Source organism: Tripterygium wilfordii, chromosome 21 (assembly GCF_013401445.1).
Source record: "Tripterygium wilfordii isolate XIE 37 chromosome 21, ASM1340144v1, whole genome shotgun sequence".
In the NCBI taxonomy this organism is placed as follows: Eukaryota; Viridiplantae; Streptophyta; class Magnoliopsida; order Celastrales; family Celastraceae; genus Tripterygium; species Tripterygium wilfordii.
The window spans coordinates 4,867,034-4,886,422 of NC_052252.1; the positions used below are offsets into that span (position 1 = coordinate 4,867,034).

General features: G+C 35.9%; 4 protein-coding genes across 4 annotated transcripts; all 4 read right to left on the reverse strand.

The window, feature by feature from the left end:
• Positions 1–45: 45 nt before the first annotated feature.
• LOC119987765 (endoglucanase 11-like) lies at positions 46–7,549 on the reverse strand. The gene is made up of 8 exons (XM_038832684.1): positions 7,502–7,549; positions 6,679–6,732; positions 2,419–2,562; positions 2,101–2,313; positions 1,606–1,806; positions 1,152–1,409; positions 946–948; positions 46–693 (listed from the first exon to the last, which is right to left on the reverse strand). The coding sequence occupies exons 1-8, from the start codon at positions 7,547–7,549 to the stop codon at positions 46–48; spliced, it is 1,569 nt and encodes a 522-aa protein (XP_038688612.1).
• A 155-nt stretch (positions 7,550–7,704) lies between these two features.
• Positions 7,705–8,457, reverse strand: LOC119987766 (putative F-box protein At5g55150). Its single transcript, XM_038832685.1, has one exon. It carries the CDS (start codon positions 8,455–8,457, stop codon positions 7,705–7,707), a length of 753 nt encoding a protein of 250 aa, XP_038688613.1.
• A 74-nt stretch (positions 8,458–8,531) lies between these two features.
• On the reverse strand, positions 8,532–11,357 carry LOC119987767 (putative F-box protein At5g55150). Its single transcript, XM_038832686.1, has 4 exons — positions 10,409–11,357; positions 9,625–9,659; positions 9,401–9,508; positions 8,532–8,573 (listed from the first exon to the last, which is right to left on the reverse strand). The coding sequence occupies exons 1-4, from the start codon at positions 11,355–11,357 to the stop codon at positions 8,532–8,534; spliced, it is 1,134 nt and encodes a 377-aa protein (XP_038688614.1).
• A 3,984-nt stretch (positions 11,358–15,341) lies between these two features.
• On the reverse strand, positions 15,342–17,028 carry LOC119987768 (putative F-box protein At5g55150). Its single transcript, XM_038832687.1, has 3 exons — positions 16,018–17,028; positions 15,928–15,964; positions 15,342–15,514 (listed from the first exon to the last, which is right to left on the reverse strand). The coding sequence occupies exons 1-3, from the start codon at positions 17,026–17,028 to the stop codon at positions 15,342–15,344; spliced, it is 1,221 nt and encodes a 406-aa protein (XP_038688615.1).
• Positions 17,029–19,389: the final 2,361 nt, after the last annotated feature.

Here is a 19,389-nt window from a genome sequence, read left to right on the forward strand (position 1 = left end):
TTGTAAAGTCTTATTCAATTAGTCTATAAATTGTGTATACCTAATTTAGCTAGAAGCAGCAAAATTTGGCTTCTCATGGCACTCTAACCCACTCAATTTGGCAAAAACTCCAACTAGTGCTGCTGTGTTGTATGTGCAAGCCTCAGTCTGCTTAAAATTCCATCTCTCATCTCTAAACCCATCCGTTCTATCAGGCCCACCAACAAGGGCCCCAATCACAACATTCGGGTTCGGCCCGGCCCGGCTAAACCAGTTATCATAGCCTTGTGTGCACCCAATAAAACCCTTGTTCCCTCTATAAGAGACAATTGATGCTCCTCTGTGGTGCATCCTTTGGGGGTACTTTGAACCATAACCAACAAGGTAGCTTGTGGCCATTGGATTTGCTCCCAAGATGTAATCAACCTGTGATTTCGCAAAGGCAAATACTTCTTGTGGGTCTAATTCTCCCTGATCGCATCTTAGCCGTTGATTTGAGGCTTGAAGATAGTCAGAGTAAATTGTGAGGAGAAATGCAGACGTTGATACATATTGCATGTTGTTCCATTCGCGGATGTATAATAAGCCTCCTGGTGTGCGGTACACGTTAGTCTCGTTGTTCTTGCCTAGACAAGCACATAAGTAGAATTCAGCCTTTGAACGGTACCGTTTTAATATGTTTGTGTGTTTCTTGTGTTTTTCTTCCTTCAACAACTGCCATAACAAATCAATACCATGAAATCAAAGATTAAAATCATCGACTTATATAATATAAGGAAAAAAAAAAGGAACAAAATCCTATTAACAAAAACTTATTAAAGAGATTGTGTCAATTTGTGAAAATAACTCTACACTTATGGCCAAACACTGGGTTTTGACCCAACTTATCATGTTGTCAAGTGAGAAACTTATGTGAGTGTGAGGCTGACGACCCGAGTTTATCCATATATCGGATATCTAAAAGACAAACTTATATGATGTCATTCTCAGTTAAATTGAAAAATAACTGGACACTTATTCAGAACTGGTTGAGTTGATTGAAGATTCAAATTCAAATCACCACAACAACAGCCTTTGACTTGTCAAGTCGTTTAGATAAAGTGGGGTGATTAAAAACACATTAATGAAGTTTTATTGTATAGGGAGGGAGTAGCTAGGGAGTGGACAATTACCATGGAAGCCATGATTTGGAGACCAGCATACTTGACATCCCAGCTAAACTCAGTGATAGCCCAAGTAGTCCCACCAAACTCATGAGCCTTCTCCAACACATACTTCAAATACTTGTCTTGCATTGTTGCCTTATAAAGCCACATTGCTGCCCACAACATCTCATCTTTGTACCCACTAACCCCAGAAGTGTAGTGCCCTTTCACCACTTTCACACTCTCGTCATATTTTCCTCTATATTTGTCACCAAACTCAAACAACTGCAAAACCCATAATTAGTTTTTAATAATTCAATCAAAGAATTCAAGTAGTGGATTCTCAATGCTTTTCTCATAGGTGCATGTAGCCGACCCTAATTTTTTGGTGATCAATAGTACACCTACTATGCAATATTGTTATATATATATATATATATATATATGTATGTATGTATGTGTATTGTTCAAAATAATATACCTGTTGTGCATGGTGCAATAGTAGGCGAGAGTAATGTGGGTTTGTTTGATTAAAAACAATTGCTGCAGCTGCCATTGCTGCTGCTGTCTCACCGGCGACGTCCGAACCCGGGTTTTCTGTGTCCACCTTGTAGGCTAGCCTTGACGTTGTCATGTCCTCCGGACGTTGCCAACAATAGTGATCAGTGTCACCATCACCCACCTAGGATAAAAAAAAATCTACAATTTTCAGATATTTGATTCGTCTTACTTTTTCCAAATCTTTTTTTTTTTTTAAATACCATAGAGAATTATGTTTGTACTTGGAATCGAACACTGAATACACATATGCTTAATCCAACCGATTACCAACCAAGCTAACTCTTGTTGTTCTCCAAATCTTTCCCTTATGCATTTATTCCATAGTCGTAATAATATGAGAAATCAATTCTCTCTTAGTAATGCATTGATTATTTCTGGTTCATGCAATTAATTATATATGGACGAAATCAACTACCTCAACCCATAGTTCATTAGGGTATGTGTGAGCCTTGATGAAATAATCGGCACCCCATTTGATCGCTTCCAATGCATGATTGAATTCTCCGGCATCGATGATTTGTTGCCGGAATTCCATGACTCCCCATGAAAGCATTGTTATGGTAAACGCCATTGGCAGGCCAAATTTCACGTTGTCTCCAGCATCGTAGTAACCTCCCACTAAATCCACCTATCAAAACATATTGATTTAGGGCAGATGAGACAGAACGTTTATAAAAGACATATGTACACAGTCTTATCTTAATCTCGTAGGTTGTGGATGAGAAGAACTTACTTCTTGTTCCAGGCCGTCGTCGAGGCCGGAATGGTGGCGCCAAGTGACGCGTTGGTTGTGAGGCAACCGGCCGGAGCGTTGAGATTCGAAATAGAGGAGACTCTTTGAGAGAGCATCGCCATAGTCAAAGGAGTCACACAACGGCAAGGAGGAAAAGAAGAGGGAAAGAACAAGAAAGAATTTAATGAATATTTTGGCTGATGTTGAATTCTTGCATTCCATTTTTGGGCTCTCTTTTGGGTCTCTCTCTATTTAATTAATTTTGTGTGTCTAAGTAGCTCTTGTTATATATAGAGGATCCATAATTAGGCAGTAATTAATGTTGCTAATTAATTGTTTGTGGTCAATTTTTGGGAGCTTGAATGTGTGTCATGATATCATTGGTTTGAAATCAGACTTTGTTTGATCTTTAAGTAATTTCATTGATGAATTGAAGAACTAAAATCCGTTGGATTTGAAAATTTGGACTGCAATCCCATTAGATTTGAATTGAAAAGAAAAAAGAAAATCTGAAACAAGGTTTTGCAATTGCGTGGGAAATTTGGAAGACATTACTGAATCTATTAATTTGTAATGGGTATCGTGTTATTAATTAACTAGGTATTTGTCCTTTGAAAAGGATTAAATATTAATGGACTTTCTACAATATCCATATGAAGAAATCGGATTACTTTTTTGATGATTAATCAAGGAGGACTAGAGATTTTTGGGCTATTTATTAGAGTTTCAAAATCATAAAGATAGATTACATGAAAACTAAAAAAAGAAAAATACAAATAACAATCATCGTCGGACACTCCCTTATGACACCGAACATCACAGGACAACCGCCGAATAATATTGTACTCCACCGGACTACATTAGGTTACATAGACGGAACAAAAAAGGTCAAAATAAACAACACCATAGTTCTAGACCATGATAATGCCGACATTGATGAAATCTTGTGTGTTTTTGTATGTGAATATTGATGAGTTATAAGAAGCAACTGCAACCCTAGCTAGAGGGTATATATAATTAATTAGGAGAATTATATATGATTCCGTACAAGGGCGGAACCAGGAATTCATGTTAGGGGGGACTGTTAAAAGTTGGTGGGGGTCCGGGGGCAGCGCCCCCGGAATTTTGTTTTAGGCTATTTACATTACATCTATTTAATTAATAGTACAAGTTACTGAAATTAGTTGATTAGACATTTAGGCTTATTGTTAGTTGAGAGTCTTGAGACGAACTTAGGAAGCAATACGGTTACACACTTGCACCAACGAAGGAAAGTAGGTACGGAGTGTGTTTTTTTTAGGTGGTGACCGGACCTCTATTTTGAGGTCCTAATACTATCTAATTAGGAGGTTCTAGTGCTTATAGTAATTCATTTGTGTTTAAATAAAGTAATTTTACCCTTATACATGTTTCCCGTTGGTTCTGCAGGAAATCGGGCTTAAATGACTGAATTGGGCAAGTTGGAGCACTTTTTGGGCACTTTTTGCTGTGAGGTGTCGGGACTTAGATTATGAAGATATTCTTGAAGACTACAAGCTCCAACGGTACACTAATCTATGGCCGAGATTGAATTGTTTTATGAATGGATTAGATTACAACAAGACTTGAAGGGTTAAGATGATCATTTAAAGGTGAATCCAATGGTTGTGCATAAGACAACATTCTTGCTTGCAATTTTTGACTTAAAAGAAGATCTTACTTGATTTTTGGAGTCAAAGATGGCTGCAAGTTGCCACACATTTAAAAGGAAATTGTTGGAGATACCAATGCCAAGATTTGGTGCAAGTTTGATCAAATGGTCAAAGATGACAAAATTGTTGGAGATACCAAGGTCAAGATTTGGTGCAAGTTTAATCAAATGGTCAAAGATGGCTGCAAGTGCACATGACAACTCAAATCTTGCAAAGCTAGACTTGGAAAATAATGCAAGTGCAACGGCTACATATTGCAAGGTTGAGATTTAATGAATAATTCATTCACTTCTCCAACATGAAGCCACCATAGGAGTAGTGTAGATCTAGTTTCTCTCTCTAAGTTTTCTTTATTGTTTTTGGTGCTTTCTCTTGATTTTGTATAAACTCTGATTTAGATGACAATAGATTGGATGTTTATTGCAACAATCATGAGTGGGTAGTTCTCTTCTCTAGTTTCTAATCCCGAAAGGTGGATGCAAGGTTTCGATTACTCAAGGTATGTTCAAAGAATCGTAGCTTCGATTCTTCTCTTTTAATTTCGTGATAGTTATGTGAGTGGATATATGAGAATGACATATTTGATTGTATTCTTGGATTGTCTAGTCTAGGGATTGCATCTAATGTGTTAGATTGAGAATTGTTAAACCCATTGCATGATTTCCTTAATTAATTGAGTTTTCCATTGCATAGCTATTAATTATGTGTATTGATGATGGGGTTTTGGGTTAATTTAGGAATGTGCATGGGAGAGTTATGGTTAATTGATCTTTGAGTGTGAAACTAGGGTGTTAGCCAAGCCGAGCCCCAAGGGGGAACATTAATCCATAATATTAGATGCTTATCCCTTTGCGTTCATCGTAGATTAAGAGACCCGATGGCCTACATGTATGAATTGAAGTCTTATATCCCAATTCTCTTTGCATATGCATGATTGATAGTATCACACAATGCATTGTGTATGGTTGTGTGTGTTTGCAATGATACCTTGAGTATGAGAACCGAGTAGCCACCGGGACGGATTAGAGACTAGGTTTTTAATTAATTGTTTTAAATCCAATTTGTGCTTACTTTGATTACAAAATCGCTCATGCTACCGAGTCATTCGGCCCATTTCTTTTACTTGCTTTTATTTGATAGTCATTGTGTTTATTAGTGTTAGCTAGTCATTTACATATCATTCACTTCAAATTTGCATTGCTTCCTCGTGGATCGATACCGGACTCACCGGTTTATTACTTGACGATACCCTACACTTGGGGTAAGTACACACACACACTTTGGTGTCGGTCAGGTGGCTAAGTGTATATTTAGGTATGAACCTGTATATAATTGTATTTTTATTTATTTATGTATAGTTATATTAGTATATATCTATATGTATATGTATGCATGCATGCACGTATCCATATATATGTGTATATATGTGCATGTATATATGTGTGTATATATGTAAGTGTATATATATAATTACCAAACATTTGGGGGGGACTACACCCCCTAAATCCGCCCTTGATTCCGTAACCCTAAACAAAAGATTCTTTTCTTTGTCTATTTTTTGGTTTTTTTAAAAAATTAGGATTTTGTGTATTGATATTAGATACAGAGCCCTATAGTTGTCATACTACCTTGTTTTCGTTCTTTAATGAAACTCAACAGCCAAAAATAAGACATTAGACTAAATAATTTTTAATATTTTTATTAACGCTTATTTAAGGCATAACTTTTTTAAAAAATACTTTATACATTTTCGTCGGTTTGCCAAACCGCGTGGTGTATATGCATGTTCATCTCCTTACCACATTAAGAGATATTTTCAAGGGCATAAGTACCAAAAAGTGAGATGGCTTATGAAGAATAAAGTCGTGCGGACCCAATATATTCACGGATACCGGTACATCCAAAAGCAAAAATATATTTGATGTGAGTAGGGCTGAGATTTTCAATAGAAAAACATGAAATAGACTTGTCTAACTTGCATTAGGCTTTTGGTCTTGTCTTCTTTCATATGATAGAGGGTCATTTGACAGTGTGTTGTATTTTGACCCACTGAGGTGAGTTGAGTTCCAAAACTGAGGTGAGTTGTACTGACGAAAAAGTGTGTTGCGTGTCACTTAAAAAAATATAGTGAGATGAGTTGACGTTCAGTTTAGCGTTTTGATGACCAAAGCTGTAGTTAGATGAGTTCACCTACTAGATGATTCAGTAAGGCAGTCCAACCACACTATTGGCAATAGGATCAATATTGCAGAGGATTGATCTTTCCTATGACTGCAGAAGTCATAAGCAGACTCTATCCTTTAGATAATGAAAGCATAACATCCACCAATAAACTAAAAAATTAAAATGCCGAAAATCAGCTTGACAGCTTCTGATAATGCATGAAGCTATCTACAAACCAAGCTGGTTTCTTGAAGCTTCTAAAACCAAAGAATAAACAATATTGTTTAGCCACAATGCACAGAAGAATCAATATTTATGTATGCGTATCGCAAGAGTCAATCACATGCAATGAAATCTTGACAAATTTCAGCCCTAGCTCCTCAACTTCACTCACAACACTCTAAAATATAACAAACAGCGAAAACAGAGTGTAAATCAATAGACAGGCATACGCTACTAGCTAGCCCACATCGGAAGATATAGATCCGATCTTCTAATCGATTGTCGATTGAAATTAACTCCAAGAGTTCTTCAAGAAGAGTACTAGACCATGTTCATGTAAATATTCCGCACTCCCATATATAGGCCTGCACGACTTTGTTCATCCTTAAGCTAGTTACTATAGGACTAAGCCCTTGGGTTAAAGCCCAACTCACTTGGGCTAGGAAGAGGCTTTGGGTTGTCCAGTTCAGAGGATACGTCGGATCTGCACGACTTTATTTCTCCTTAGCCCAATTACTACCGGCCTAAATCCATGGGTCAAAACTCAACTCACTTAATTGGGCTAGGAAAATGCCTTATTAGTGTAATGAGAGAGGGTTTGTCCTTATAAATTGTAAAGAATTTTGTGGTACTTCTAACAATGAGAGAGCATAGCTAACATTCACATTATATAAGATTGAAGCCCAATTCAGAAAGGATTCCCAAGGAAATTTGAATATCAATAAAAAGAGTTTTCTGTAAATACATTCATGATTGACTGCATGGAGGATGGCATGCATTTGAGAAAACAAAAACATGTAAAAACAAAAAGAGAATTATTAGCATCGCATTGCTTTATCGAAAAATGCCATTAAAACAAATAAAAAAGCACCCAGGAAGTGGAGTTGGCACGGATGAAGAGTCTTGCTATCCATCTACAGACTTTAGTTCGGCTTTCATCACATTAATAGCTTGCGACTTAATTAATGACATAAATCAGGCAATATCAAATAAGAAGGACTACGTACTTCCAACAATGCACTGGTCTCTGAAATCTCGACACTCTTGGTTTCCATATCATATACCACCAAATGATTATGGTCTTTACTATGAAAATGATGCCACATGTAATGTATAATACAACTTCTTTTTACCATATAGACTACCTCAAGCTTTTCACCTTGTACCACTTCTTTGTTATGAAATTAAATTCATACATTTTGAATGTATCCTATCGGCCTTGATCGCTGAAAATCAACAAAAGTTCACCAAACAACGACTCCACCAAGTATGCATAGTAATATCTAAACCCTATAATCAACGGTTCCTCGTATAACAATTCTATCGTCCTCGAATCTAAATTGGATACAACAAGGCGTTTATCCCCATCAATACCATAGAATTTTCGTTTGTACCAGGTAAGACTATCAATATGAAGTGGTAATTGACTCATAAAATAACTTTTATCCAATGTCGTCCAGTTTTCATCTCCAATCTTACAAAAAGCTAACTCGTGCTCATAATTGTAATTACATGGGTATGCAACAAGAACCAAACACTCTGGATTCAGTGGACATGTAGACGTAACAGCTTTATATATTTCGTTACTTGTTGGAGGAAGCATGACTTTAGCTTTTGAAAAAAGATTCAACAGATGAATTTTACGCGGACGATTGTAGTAGAAATCCACAGCATCTGTGAATATTATGATCCAACCATAATTGGTGGAGCAGTGCATGTATGAAAAATAATCTGGAATTCGAATTTTCTGTGTTTGCATTGTTTTGATATTAAATGCAGTCTTGGTGTCGCCCCTTCCATCAGACAATCGAAGAGGAATAAACTTACCAGACATCTTGAGAGCGATCGCTCGCCAAGAAACGCATACAAACGCACATCGAAAAACATCTCTGCTGTCTTCGAACCGATTGAAAATCGACTCCAGGAGTTCTTCAATAAGAGTAGACCATGATGATGTCGACATTGATGAAGTCTTGTGCGTTCTATTTGTTGATATGATCCTGAGGTTAGTTTAGGTAAAGTCTTTAGTTTAGTCGGTTAATAGTAGTTATTAGTCTTTTCTGGTGCAGAGCTGGCAGCCTGGCACATGTTTGTCACATGGTCATTGGGTCTTATATTAGGAGGATAAGTCAGTTTGTAAAGTGAGTTTTTGATATTACGAATGAAATTGGAATTCATTCTCTGTTTTCTTTCTCTTTGCCATTTCCATCTTCTTATGCAAGGTTAAGGTTGAAGGGGTTTATCATTTGTGAACATTGATGAGTTATAAGAAGCGACTGTTATATATATAATTAGGAGAAATATGATTCCATAACCCTAAACAAGAAGGATTCCAAAACCCTAAATATTTTGAAGTTTAAATAATTGTGGTTCAAAAAGAAAAAAAAAGAATATTATTTTCTTTATCAATTTTTTGTTTTTTTTAAAAAAATAGTTGTCATCCTAGCTTTACTTGTTTTCGTGCTTTAACGAAATTCAACATCCAAAAAAAATATATTAGACAAATAAATTTTTATTTTTATTTTTATTAACACTTATTTCAGGCATAACTAGTTTTTCAAAATACTAGAAGACTTTATGTTTTTCCATACAAGACTTCATTATTTGTTATTGGAGCTTTTGAAACAACATTAGATTTTAAATCCCTAAACCCTATAATATTTGAGATTGAAATTGATTAAAAATTTTCAATCCTAAAACCCTAAACCTTCAATTAGCTTTAATCTTAGCCGTTTGGTAAGATATGGAGGTTTAACCAAAAGTTTTTGCTAAACCCAATAAAGAAATCTTATTGGAGAATTCTTGTTGTGTGTGCATGTATGTACTTACAACCAAGGAGCCGTCATATTTTACACCAGAAGCAAGGTGATCGAGGATGCCATCTCGGGACAACCAAGCAGGCTCACCGCAGTAACTCCATGTAATCGAACACTAAAGGAAATACGAGAATCTTGAAGGAGACCGACTTCAATTAAAAAAGAAATTGGGATGAGATTCACCCTCCCCAAATTCATCTAAGAATCATAAAGGAAGAGATATTCTCTTAAAAAAATTAGAACTCTCAAACTTACATAAAAAGAGACCTCCAACTTCATGTAAACGATTCAAACCCTATACTCTTAGATGCTACTTGAGATAGAGCTTCAAGCACCGAACAATCCTCCACTGATAGTTTTGCAATTGAAGTTAACAAACATATATGAATAGCGAAAAAAAAACCCAACTTTTTTAACATTTAATGTTTATAATATTAAGAAAAGGGTTCATCACATTAATTAGCACAATCCATTTGTCTTTGAGTGCAGTATAAGTCTTTGTCACTTGATTGGTATTGAATATAGTGCTATTCATAATAGTTTTTAATTAATTTTAATTAATTATAAATTTTGTAATAATTTGGACCCAACACAAGTCCCACAATATATCAATCCAAAATCCAATATACTTTATTATTGTCGTTGAAATAGGTTAATGATTTAGTTTTCAAACCAACCGTTGTAATCGGTGATGCAATTGGTTATTTTAGTTGGAAATCCTTAATTAGACAAAAACGGAGACGTCTCTTGATGGAACAAACTAATTAGACAATAACATTTACATTACATAAGAAAGAAACTCAATTCAGAAAGGATTCCCAAGGAAATTTGAAGATCGATAAAAAGAGTTTTCCTGTTAATACATTCATGATTGACTGCACGAATGACATGCATTGAGATACCAAAAAAAAAACATGTAAAAACAGAACATGCTAGAGAAAGAACAGAAAAAAGCACCCAGGTTGTCGAGTTGGTGCGGACGAAGAGTCTTGCTATCTATCTGCAGGCTTTAGTTCGGCTTTCGTCACATTAATACCCTTCGACTTATTTAATGACATAAATCAGGCAAGACCAAATAAGACGAACATAATTCCAAACCTGCACTAGTAGTCTTGGGAATAACCTCGGCGCTCTTGGTTTCCATATCATATACCACCACACGATAACCTTCTTTACGATACATGGAATGTATAATACAACTTCTTTTTGCCATATAGACTTGTGCACTGCCATCTCTGCACAAAAACAATGCTTGGTTCCTCACGCTCTCCACCTCGTACCACTTCTTTGTTATGAAATCAAATTTATACATTTTAAAAGCATTCCATAGGGCTTGATTGCCGGAAACCAACAAAAGTTCACCAAACAACGACTCCACCAAATATATCTCATAATTCTTAAACCCTATAATTAAGGGCTCCTCGCAGAACAATTCTATAGTCCTCAAACTTAAATTGAATACAAAAAGGCGTTTGTCCGCATCGATACCATAGAATTTTCCCTTATACCAGGTAACACTGACAGAAGAATTGTGTAAGTCAGTCACAAAATAACTTCTATCCAATGTCGTCCAGTTTTCGTCTCCAACCTTACAAAAGGCATATTTGTGCTTGTTGTCACTCCAGTATGCAACGAGAACCAAACACTCTGGATTCAATGGACATGTAGACGTTGCGACTTTATCTATTACCTTACAAGTTGGAGGAAGTGTGACTTTGGCTTTTGAAAAAATATTCAACAGGTGAATACCGTAAGCATCTGTGAATTGTAGGAGCCAACCATAATTGGTGGAGCAGGCTGTGTATAGACAATAATCTGGAATTTGTTGTGTTTGCATTTTTTTGACATTCAATACAGTATGGGTTTTGCCCCATCCTGGAGATGATAGGCAAGGAATCAACTTACTAGACATCTTAAGAGCGACTGCTCGCCATGAAACGCATACAAACCCACATCGAAAAATATCTCTGCTGTCTTCAAAGCGATTGAAAATCGACTCCAGGAGTTCTTCAATAAGATTAGACCATGATGATGATGATGTAGACATTGATGAAATCTTATGTGTTTTGTATGTGAAAATTTATGAATTATAAGAAGCGACTGCAACCCTAGAGGGTATATATATTAGGGAAAATCTGATTTCGTAACCCTAAACAAGAAGGATTCTTTTCTTTATCTATTTTTTGTTTTTTTTTTTAAAAAAAAAAAGAACTTGCGTTTTAGGTGGGCTCTCTAGTGGTCATCCTAGCTTACTTGTTTTCGTGCTTTAATGAAATTCAACAACCAAAAAGAAGATATTACACAAATAAATAATTATTATATTTTTATTAACACTTATTTCAGGCATAACTTTGTTTCTATACACGACTTCATTATTTGTTATACTAGGTGTATGCCGGGGCGGCATTCACTGAATTGTGTGGTAGAGAGTGAATTCATCAACAAAGAACGTGTGTGTTTGGGAAGGCATTAAACTCAGCTTACAGCTAACGGTTGCATCTCAACCGAACAGATCAATTAAGCTAGATTAACCGCCCTCAAAATGGCTTACTTACCGCTTAAAAAAAAGCTCTCAACCCGAGCTTATGTCGAGCGGTTTAGACCTTGTATTATTCTTTATTTGGTAACCAGTTCCTGCTCTCTCTCTCTCTTCACGTGTTCAATAATTTCGTCAGCCGAAGCTCTCTGTTGGTAGAACCCCGTTTGAACCTTGACCATGCATGAGGAATGGTGGAAATGGCAGAGGAATTTACAGAGAGAAAACAAGGAAACAAGAACATATGGAAGAACAAACAATTATCATATTATTTCATAACTGGTTTCTGATACAAGCTTTCACTACTATTTATAATTATCAAACCAATAATATGACACCATGTGGCCATTACAAAACAATTAACAAACCCAATATTAACAAGTAAACCTACTAATGACTACTATAACCTCAGGTTCGTATCATCTGTCCATCATGGTGCCCATCTCTTTGTCAAGGTGTGTCGATCATGATTTCTCTTTGTTCGATTTAGGTTTCACATTTTGATTTTGTTAGATTTTCTTTGATTTACTTCGATTTCCCTATTGTTGATAGTAGGTGTGATTTTCTTCTCTACGTCATGTGTTTAGGAGTTTCTCTCTGTCACATACAGTGTCGATCTCGCATCACCAGCACACTTGACAATAATAGGTAATTTCTACTCCTTACCTGTATCTGGAGTTGTTGATTTTCGATTTATGAGTAGATCCAAGTTATTGGTGTGTTCTTCAAGGGTTTTAACTGTGTTGGGTTTGTCTAAGTAGCATCAATGGATTTTTCGCAATTCGAATCTTATATGTGGCGATCCAGGGATGCAATTTCTACGAACCAAGGCTTATTTATGATTACATATTGTGGTTTTTGAAGGATATTGAGGGTTATTAGCTACTTCATCTATCTTCAGCCCTGGTTTTAAGAATTCTTTCTATTAATGCTTTTGTGCCCGGATCTTTGCTCAATTCCTATACCACTGCAACAGGTCCTCGTGAGGTGTTAAACCACACACACTCGTCACTCCGAAGTATAATTGAAAGAATTTTTGGGGTTACCAAAAATAGGTTTCCTATGAAACCCAGTTGTAATTGCATGCATGACACTTCACAACTTCATTCGGTTGAGGGTGACGAATGACGAAGAATTTACAGAAACGGATGAAGGGACAAGTAGTTCATCTCAAGAACCAACTACTGAAGATGTTGTTATTGGTGTTGATGATTTGCGCAATGATAGGACCATGTCCTCTGTTTGGGATAAGATTACAGATAAACTTGTACGTAGGAGGCAGAAGCAGAGACAGTGAGTGCTTAGAGTGGTATTAAATTTATGTTGTAGTACTTAATTTAAATGTGGACCTGTAGGTATATTTGTATCGAAAAAATTGTCAATTTCTTCTTACGTGGTGTTCTAAAAATGACGACTCCTTTGTTTGGCAAATAACCAAAAAATGCACAATTCAGTACAACTTATAAGCTTTAAACAACTTCTGGTTTCACCAAACACCTGACCGTTTATTTCACAGCTTTAAGCTCAGTATATTTTTCATAGCTTAACAACTAACGTTGAAAATCAATACAACCCCAAACGGAGCCGTTAACATCATCATTGAAGGTGGCAATGCAATCTAACTTCCGTTAAAAAAATGTGAGGTGCGGAGTAAGGACGGAGCATTTCTTTGAATTGAGAATAGGTCCTTACCCTTAATTATGCCAATTAAGAGATCAGACTTCAACGCATAGGGCCGGGATTGATTAAGATAGTTGTTCAGCCGAGGGAATGCATCATTGAATGCTAGGGACCAGGGAGAAAGAGGAAGCCAATGATGTGATTTGGGTTTTCCTTGTTAATGATGTTAGTTGGGTTTTCCTTCTCAAGCAAAGGCAGCCAAATTGAAGAATACTTTGGTGTGAAGGTTTGTAGCTAGTATGAACTCTATGACCCCAAAATTGCTGCATCTATATATATATATTTCAACCAGTACCATCGTTGATCCGAAGAAAAAATTGTTGGATCAATACAAATTAATGCACCACCAAAAAAAAAACTTATTGATTTGACATTTGTCTGCCGTTAGATCGAAAATTAATGGGTATATGAACTATTAATCTCTGCCTCTCATCATGCCCACATGCACAAATGTTTATCACCTGACGATATGTGTTTACACTCAGATCGTCATGCCCGTGCATACAGAAGTTTCCCACATCCGATATGGGTCTAAACTCGGACCATCATGCCCAGATGCACAAATGTTTCTCACATGACAATACGTGTCTAAACTCGAGTCGTCAAGCCCGCGTGCATAGAAATTTCACAAAACCGATATGGTCCTAAACTTTTATGGTCAAGCCCACATGCAAAAACATTTTCACCTGATGATATGAGTCTAAATTTGAACCGTTAGGCCTGCTGCGCAAAAGTTTATTATTTGACAACATTGTAAATTAGACCAAAGCCCAGATACATTTACCGCTACGGTATCACCCAATTTGTTAAATGAGAAGGGGTGGATCTAGGATTCTAAGTCACACTGGGGGTACAGTTAGGTTGTGGGCTCCTCCAGAAATTTTGTAGGTTATTGATATGACATTAAGACTCATTTTCGATAAGGGAGAATAACCGATATTCTCACCATTTTGGTGAGCTTGATTATTTTTCACAAGGGAAAATAGGTGATGGAATGAATTTGAGATTCCACTCTTCCAAAATCCAACCAAACAAAGGAATTAGTGATTCTCACTCTCATCCCACCCTCATTTCACATTCTAAATGCCAACCAAATACTCGTAAGAGTAAGAGTGGTGTACTAAATTAATATTGCATCATATCATTTTTGTATGGAACTAGTTTGATATTATGATTATATTTGGATCCTTTGCTGGGAAAGAGTAAGAGTGGCATATTAAATTAATATTGCATCATATCATTTTTGTATGGAAGGCGTATTAAATTAATATTGCATCATATCATTTTTGTATGGAACTAGTTTGATATTATGATTATATTTGGATCCTTTGCTGGGAAAGAGTAAGAGTGGCGTATTAAATTAATACTGCATCATATCATTTTTGTATGGAACTAGTTTGATATTATGATTATATTTGGATCCTTTGCTGGGAAATTGTCTGTAGATACCGTGAATTTACAGCATAAACTACAGAGCTTTATAAATCCCGAAACTATTTTCTAGGCCTGTGAATACATCGTCCCACACAACTTTTTTTTCCTTAAAACCAAGTAAGTGGGTTAGGCCTAACCCACTCAAACCTTGGAAAAGGCCTTGATAGTGGTTAAGGGTAGGTTTGATCATTATAAACAAGGAGTTGTTCTCACATCTTACCGATGTGGGACTTAACACCAAACATACTCTTTCATTACTACTTACGAATTCGCGAAGGGCCTAAGCATGCCCTCGAATTCAATGGGCATGAGGCTGTCATTGCATTTCCTACAAAGCGAAAAGGCAATGAAGAATCAATCTTTACTAAACTAAGGTATCAATCAATGGAAGGTCGATCGAGGTTTTCGAGACTGGTTGGAATAGATGCATCTTATGCGGAAAAATTTAAAATCAACAGTCAATAACCATCCATAGTAGAAATCCATTGAAGAATCCCAGAGCTGAAGTTCTTGTGACACGGTGCGGAAGTACGGATTGACTAGCCAGTCAACGACTAAGCCAACATATATAATTTGGAATCCACCAAGAAAATTGAGAAATGTCTCAAAATAATGTAGACTTAGTTTATTTCAAAGATTCAATATTACTTAGCCTTGACTGCTTACAGCCCTACAAATACTAAAACTATAAAACCCTAATAAAATCAAAATACTAATTTGACTAGAATTTCGATTAACTACTAAAACCCTAATAATTCTACTAGAAATAGACTTTTAATAAGGAAAATAAATAATTAAACTAACTCTCCTAATTATGAAAAAAAAATCTATTAAACTTATCCTACATCATCTTGTAAAAACCGAATGGAAAGAGAATTACTAGTTTATCGAGAAATACCATTAAAAAGGAATAAAAGCACCCAGGTGGTCGAGTTGGAATGGATGAAGAGTGAGTCTTGTTATCTACCTGCAGACTTTAATTCGGCTTTCGTCACATTAATACCCTGCAACTTAATTAATGGCATAAATCAGGCGCGATCAAATGAGACCAACATACAATTGAGGATCTTGTAGCCTCGTGAATCAACTCGGCACTCTTGGTTTCCACATCATATGCCACCACATGACACTCTCTAGGATGAGAATCATGACTCGTGGAATGTATAATACAGCCTCTTTTTACCGTATTGGAGTTGCCCATATAGACTAGTGCACACCCATCTCTGCACAAAAACAATGCTTGGTTCCTCAATCTTTTCACCATGTACCACTTCCTTGTTCTAAAATCAAAATTATACATTTCAAAATCAGACCATCGATAAAGATTCTCGAAAACCAACAAAAGTTCACCAAACAACGACTCCACCAAGTACGTTGCACAGTAGTTAAACCTTGGGATCAAAGGTTCCTTGCAGAACAGTTCTATCGTCCTCGAACCTAAATTGCATACAAAAAGGCGTTTCTCCTCATCTATACCATAGAATTTTCCCTTGTACCAGGTAATACTAAGAAAATAACATTTGAGTTCAGTCACAGAATAGCTTCTATCCAATGTCGTCCAGTTTTCGTCTCCAACCTTACAAAAAGCTAATTCAAACCAGTTGTCAGATGGCCATAGGTATGTAACAAGAACCAAACACTCTGGATTCAATGGACATGTAGACGTAACAGCTTTATATATTCGACCACGGCTTGGAGGAAGTATGACTTTGGCTTTTGAAAAAATATTCAACAGATAAACTTTTTTACGCGGAAGAGATAGAATTCCGCAGCTTCTTTGATCAATAGTAGCTACGAGCCAACCATAATTGGTGGAGCAGTGTATATTATAATCTGGGATTTGAATTTGTTGTGTTTTCATTGTTTGGATATTGAATAGAGTGTGTGTGTCGTCGTTCCCTCGTGAAGACAATAGGCAAGGAATCAACTTACTAGACATCTTAAGAGCGACTGCTCGCCATGAAACGCATACAGACCCACATCGAAAAACATCTCTGCTGTCTTCGAACCGATTGAAAATCGACTCCAGGAGTTCTTCACTAAGAGTAGACCATGATGATGTCGACATTGATGAAGTCTTGTGTGTTCTATTTGTGAAGATTGATGAGTTATAAGAATATATAACTAGGAGAAATATGATTCCGTAGCCCTAAACAAGATGGATTCCAAAACCCTAAATATTTTGAAGTTTAAATAATTATGGTTCAAAAAGAAAAAAAAATTATTTTCTTTATCAATTTTTTGTTTTTTTTTTTAAAAAATAGTTTCCATCCTAGCTTTACTTGTTTTCGTGCTTTAACGAAATTCAACATCCAAAAAAAATATATTAGACAAATAAATATTTATTTTTATTAACACTTATTTCAGGCATAACTAGTTTTTTAAAATACTAGAAGACTTTAAATTTTTCCATACAAGACTTCATTATTTGTTATTGGAGCTTTTGAAACAACATTAGATTTTAAAACCCTAAACCCTATAATATTTGAGATTAAAATTGATTAAAAACTTTCAATCCTAAAACCTTAAACCTTAAATTATCTTTAATCTTAGCCGTTTGGTAAGATATGAAGGTTTAACCAAAAGTTTTTACTAAACCCAATAAAGAAATCTTATTGGAGAATCCTTGTTGTGTGTATATGTACTTACACCCAAGGAGCCGTCATATAGTACACCAGAAGCAAGGTGATCGAGGATGCCACCTCGGGACAACCAAGCAGGCTCACCGTCGTAACTCCGTGTAATCAAACACTAAGGAAAAACGAGAGGCTTAAAGGAGACCAACTTCAATTAAAAAAGAAATCAAGATGAGATTCACCCTCCTCAAAATTCGCCTATCATAAAGGAAGAGATATTCTCTTAAAAAAATTAGAACTCTCCAACTCATATAAAAAAGAGACCTCCAACTTCATGTAAACGATTCAAACTCTATACTCTTAGATGCTATTTGAGAGAGAGTTCCAAGCATTGAAGAATCATCCACCAATAGTTTTCCAATTGAAGTCAACAAACACATATAAATGGCAAAAGAAAAAAGAAAAAAAATCGGCTACTAGACAAATGAAATTTGTTGAACCTACCCAAAACCAAATTTCCCCAAATCAACAGGTGTTGACTCCTCATTTGTCACCGACCTTAGCTATTAAAAAATCACTAAATTAAATTCTCTTCACCTTTTTTTTTAATTTGGTGAACAGAAATTTAAGTTGCCGACCTGCCTACTACACTCAATTGAGATTATTATCATTTCTCATAATCAAAGCACCAAAAACCAGATCACCTGCCCTCATAGAAACTCTCTCTACCAGCAAAATGGATAAGGCCAAAGTGGTTTTGAACACATCTTCCCCCAATAATGTTTGATTAAATTCTCAACTCTCCCAACAAGAACCCAACTTTTTTAACATTTAATGTTTATAATATTAAGAAAAGGGTTCATCACATTAATTAGCACAATCTATTTGTCATTGAGTGAAGTATAAGTCTTTGTCACTTGATTGGTATTGAATATAGTGCTATTCATAATAGTTTTTAATTAATTATAAATTTTGTAATAATTTGGACCCAACACAAGTCCCCCAATATATCAATCCAACATACTTTATTGTTGTCGTTGAAATAGGTTAAGATTTAGTTTTCAAACCAACCGTTGAAATTGGTGATGCAATTGGTATATTTTAGTGGGAAATCCTTAATTAGACAAAAAAGGAGACGTCTCTTGATGGGACCAATTTGGTTTCATATGTAAGGTTGCTTATAATCATCATTCATCCTTGTTAATGACGAGAGTTGGGTACTTGGGTTTTCCTTCTCAAGCAAAGGCAGCCAAATTGGACAATACTTTGATGTTAAGGGTTGTAGATATTATTGTGAACTCTACGACCCAAAAATTGCTGCATTATCTATCAAATTTCAACCGTACCCATCATTGATCCAAGAAAAGAAAATTTGGTGGATCCATACAAATTTAATGCACCACCCAAAAAAATCATATTGATTTGACATTTGTCTGCCGTTAGATCGGACAAAATATGTTGGCAGAGGCAGTCCAACGGTTATATTCTCAAGTGAAAATTAATGGGTTTATCAACCGTTAATTTCACCCTCTCAAAGTCTCATTTCACTTCTTTTTTTCAAAATGAAAATTTCATTTGATCCAGAATTACATCATACTACAATTTTATCATTTGAATATCCAAAATAATCCTAAATTGAACCCTCACGCTCACGCGCACAAAATTTATTTACCTAATAACAAAATAAGTTAAGTCGAAGTTCACTACAAAACCACAAGGGTTTGCTTGCTCTTTGAATATCAGATATGGACCTAAATTGAACCGTCAGGCCCAAAAACAAAAGTGTTCCACCTAACGACATGATGAGTTAGACCAAATGTCAATGAGTTGGCATAAAAGATATTGCTCCTAGA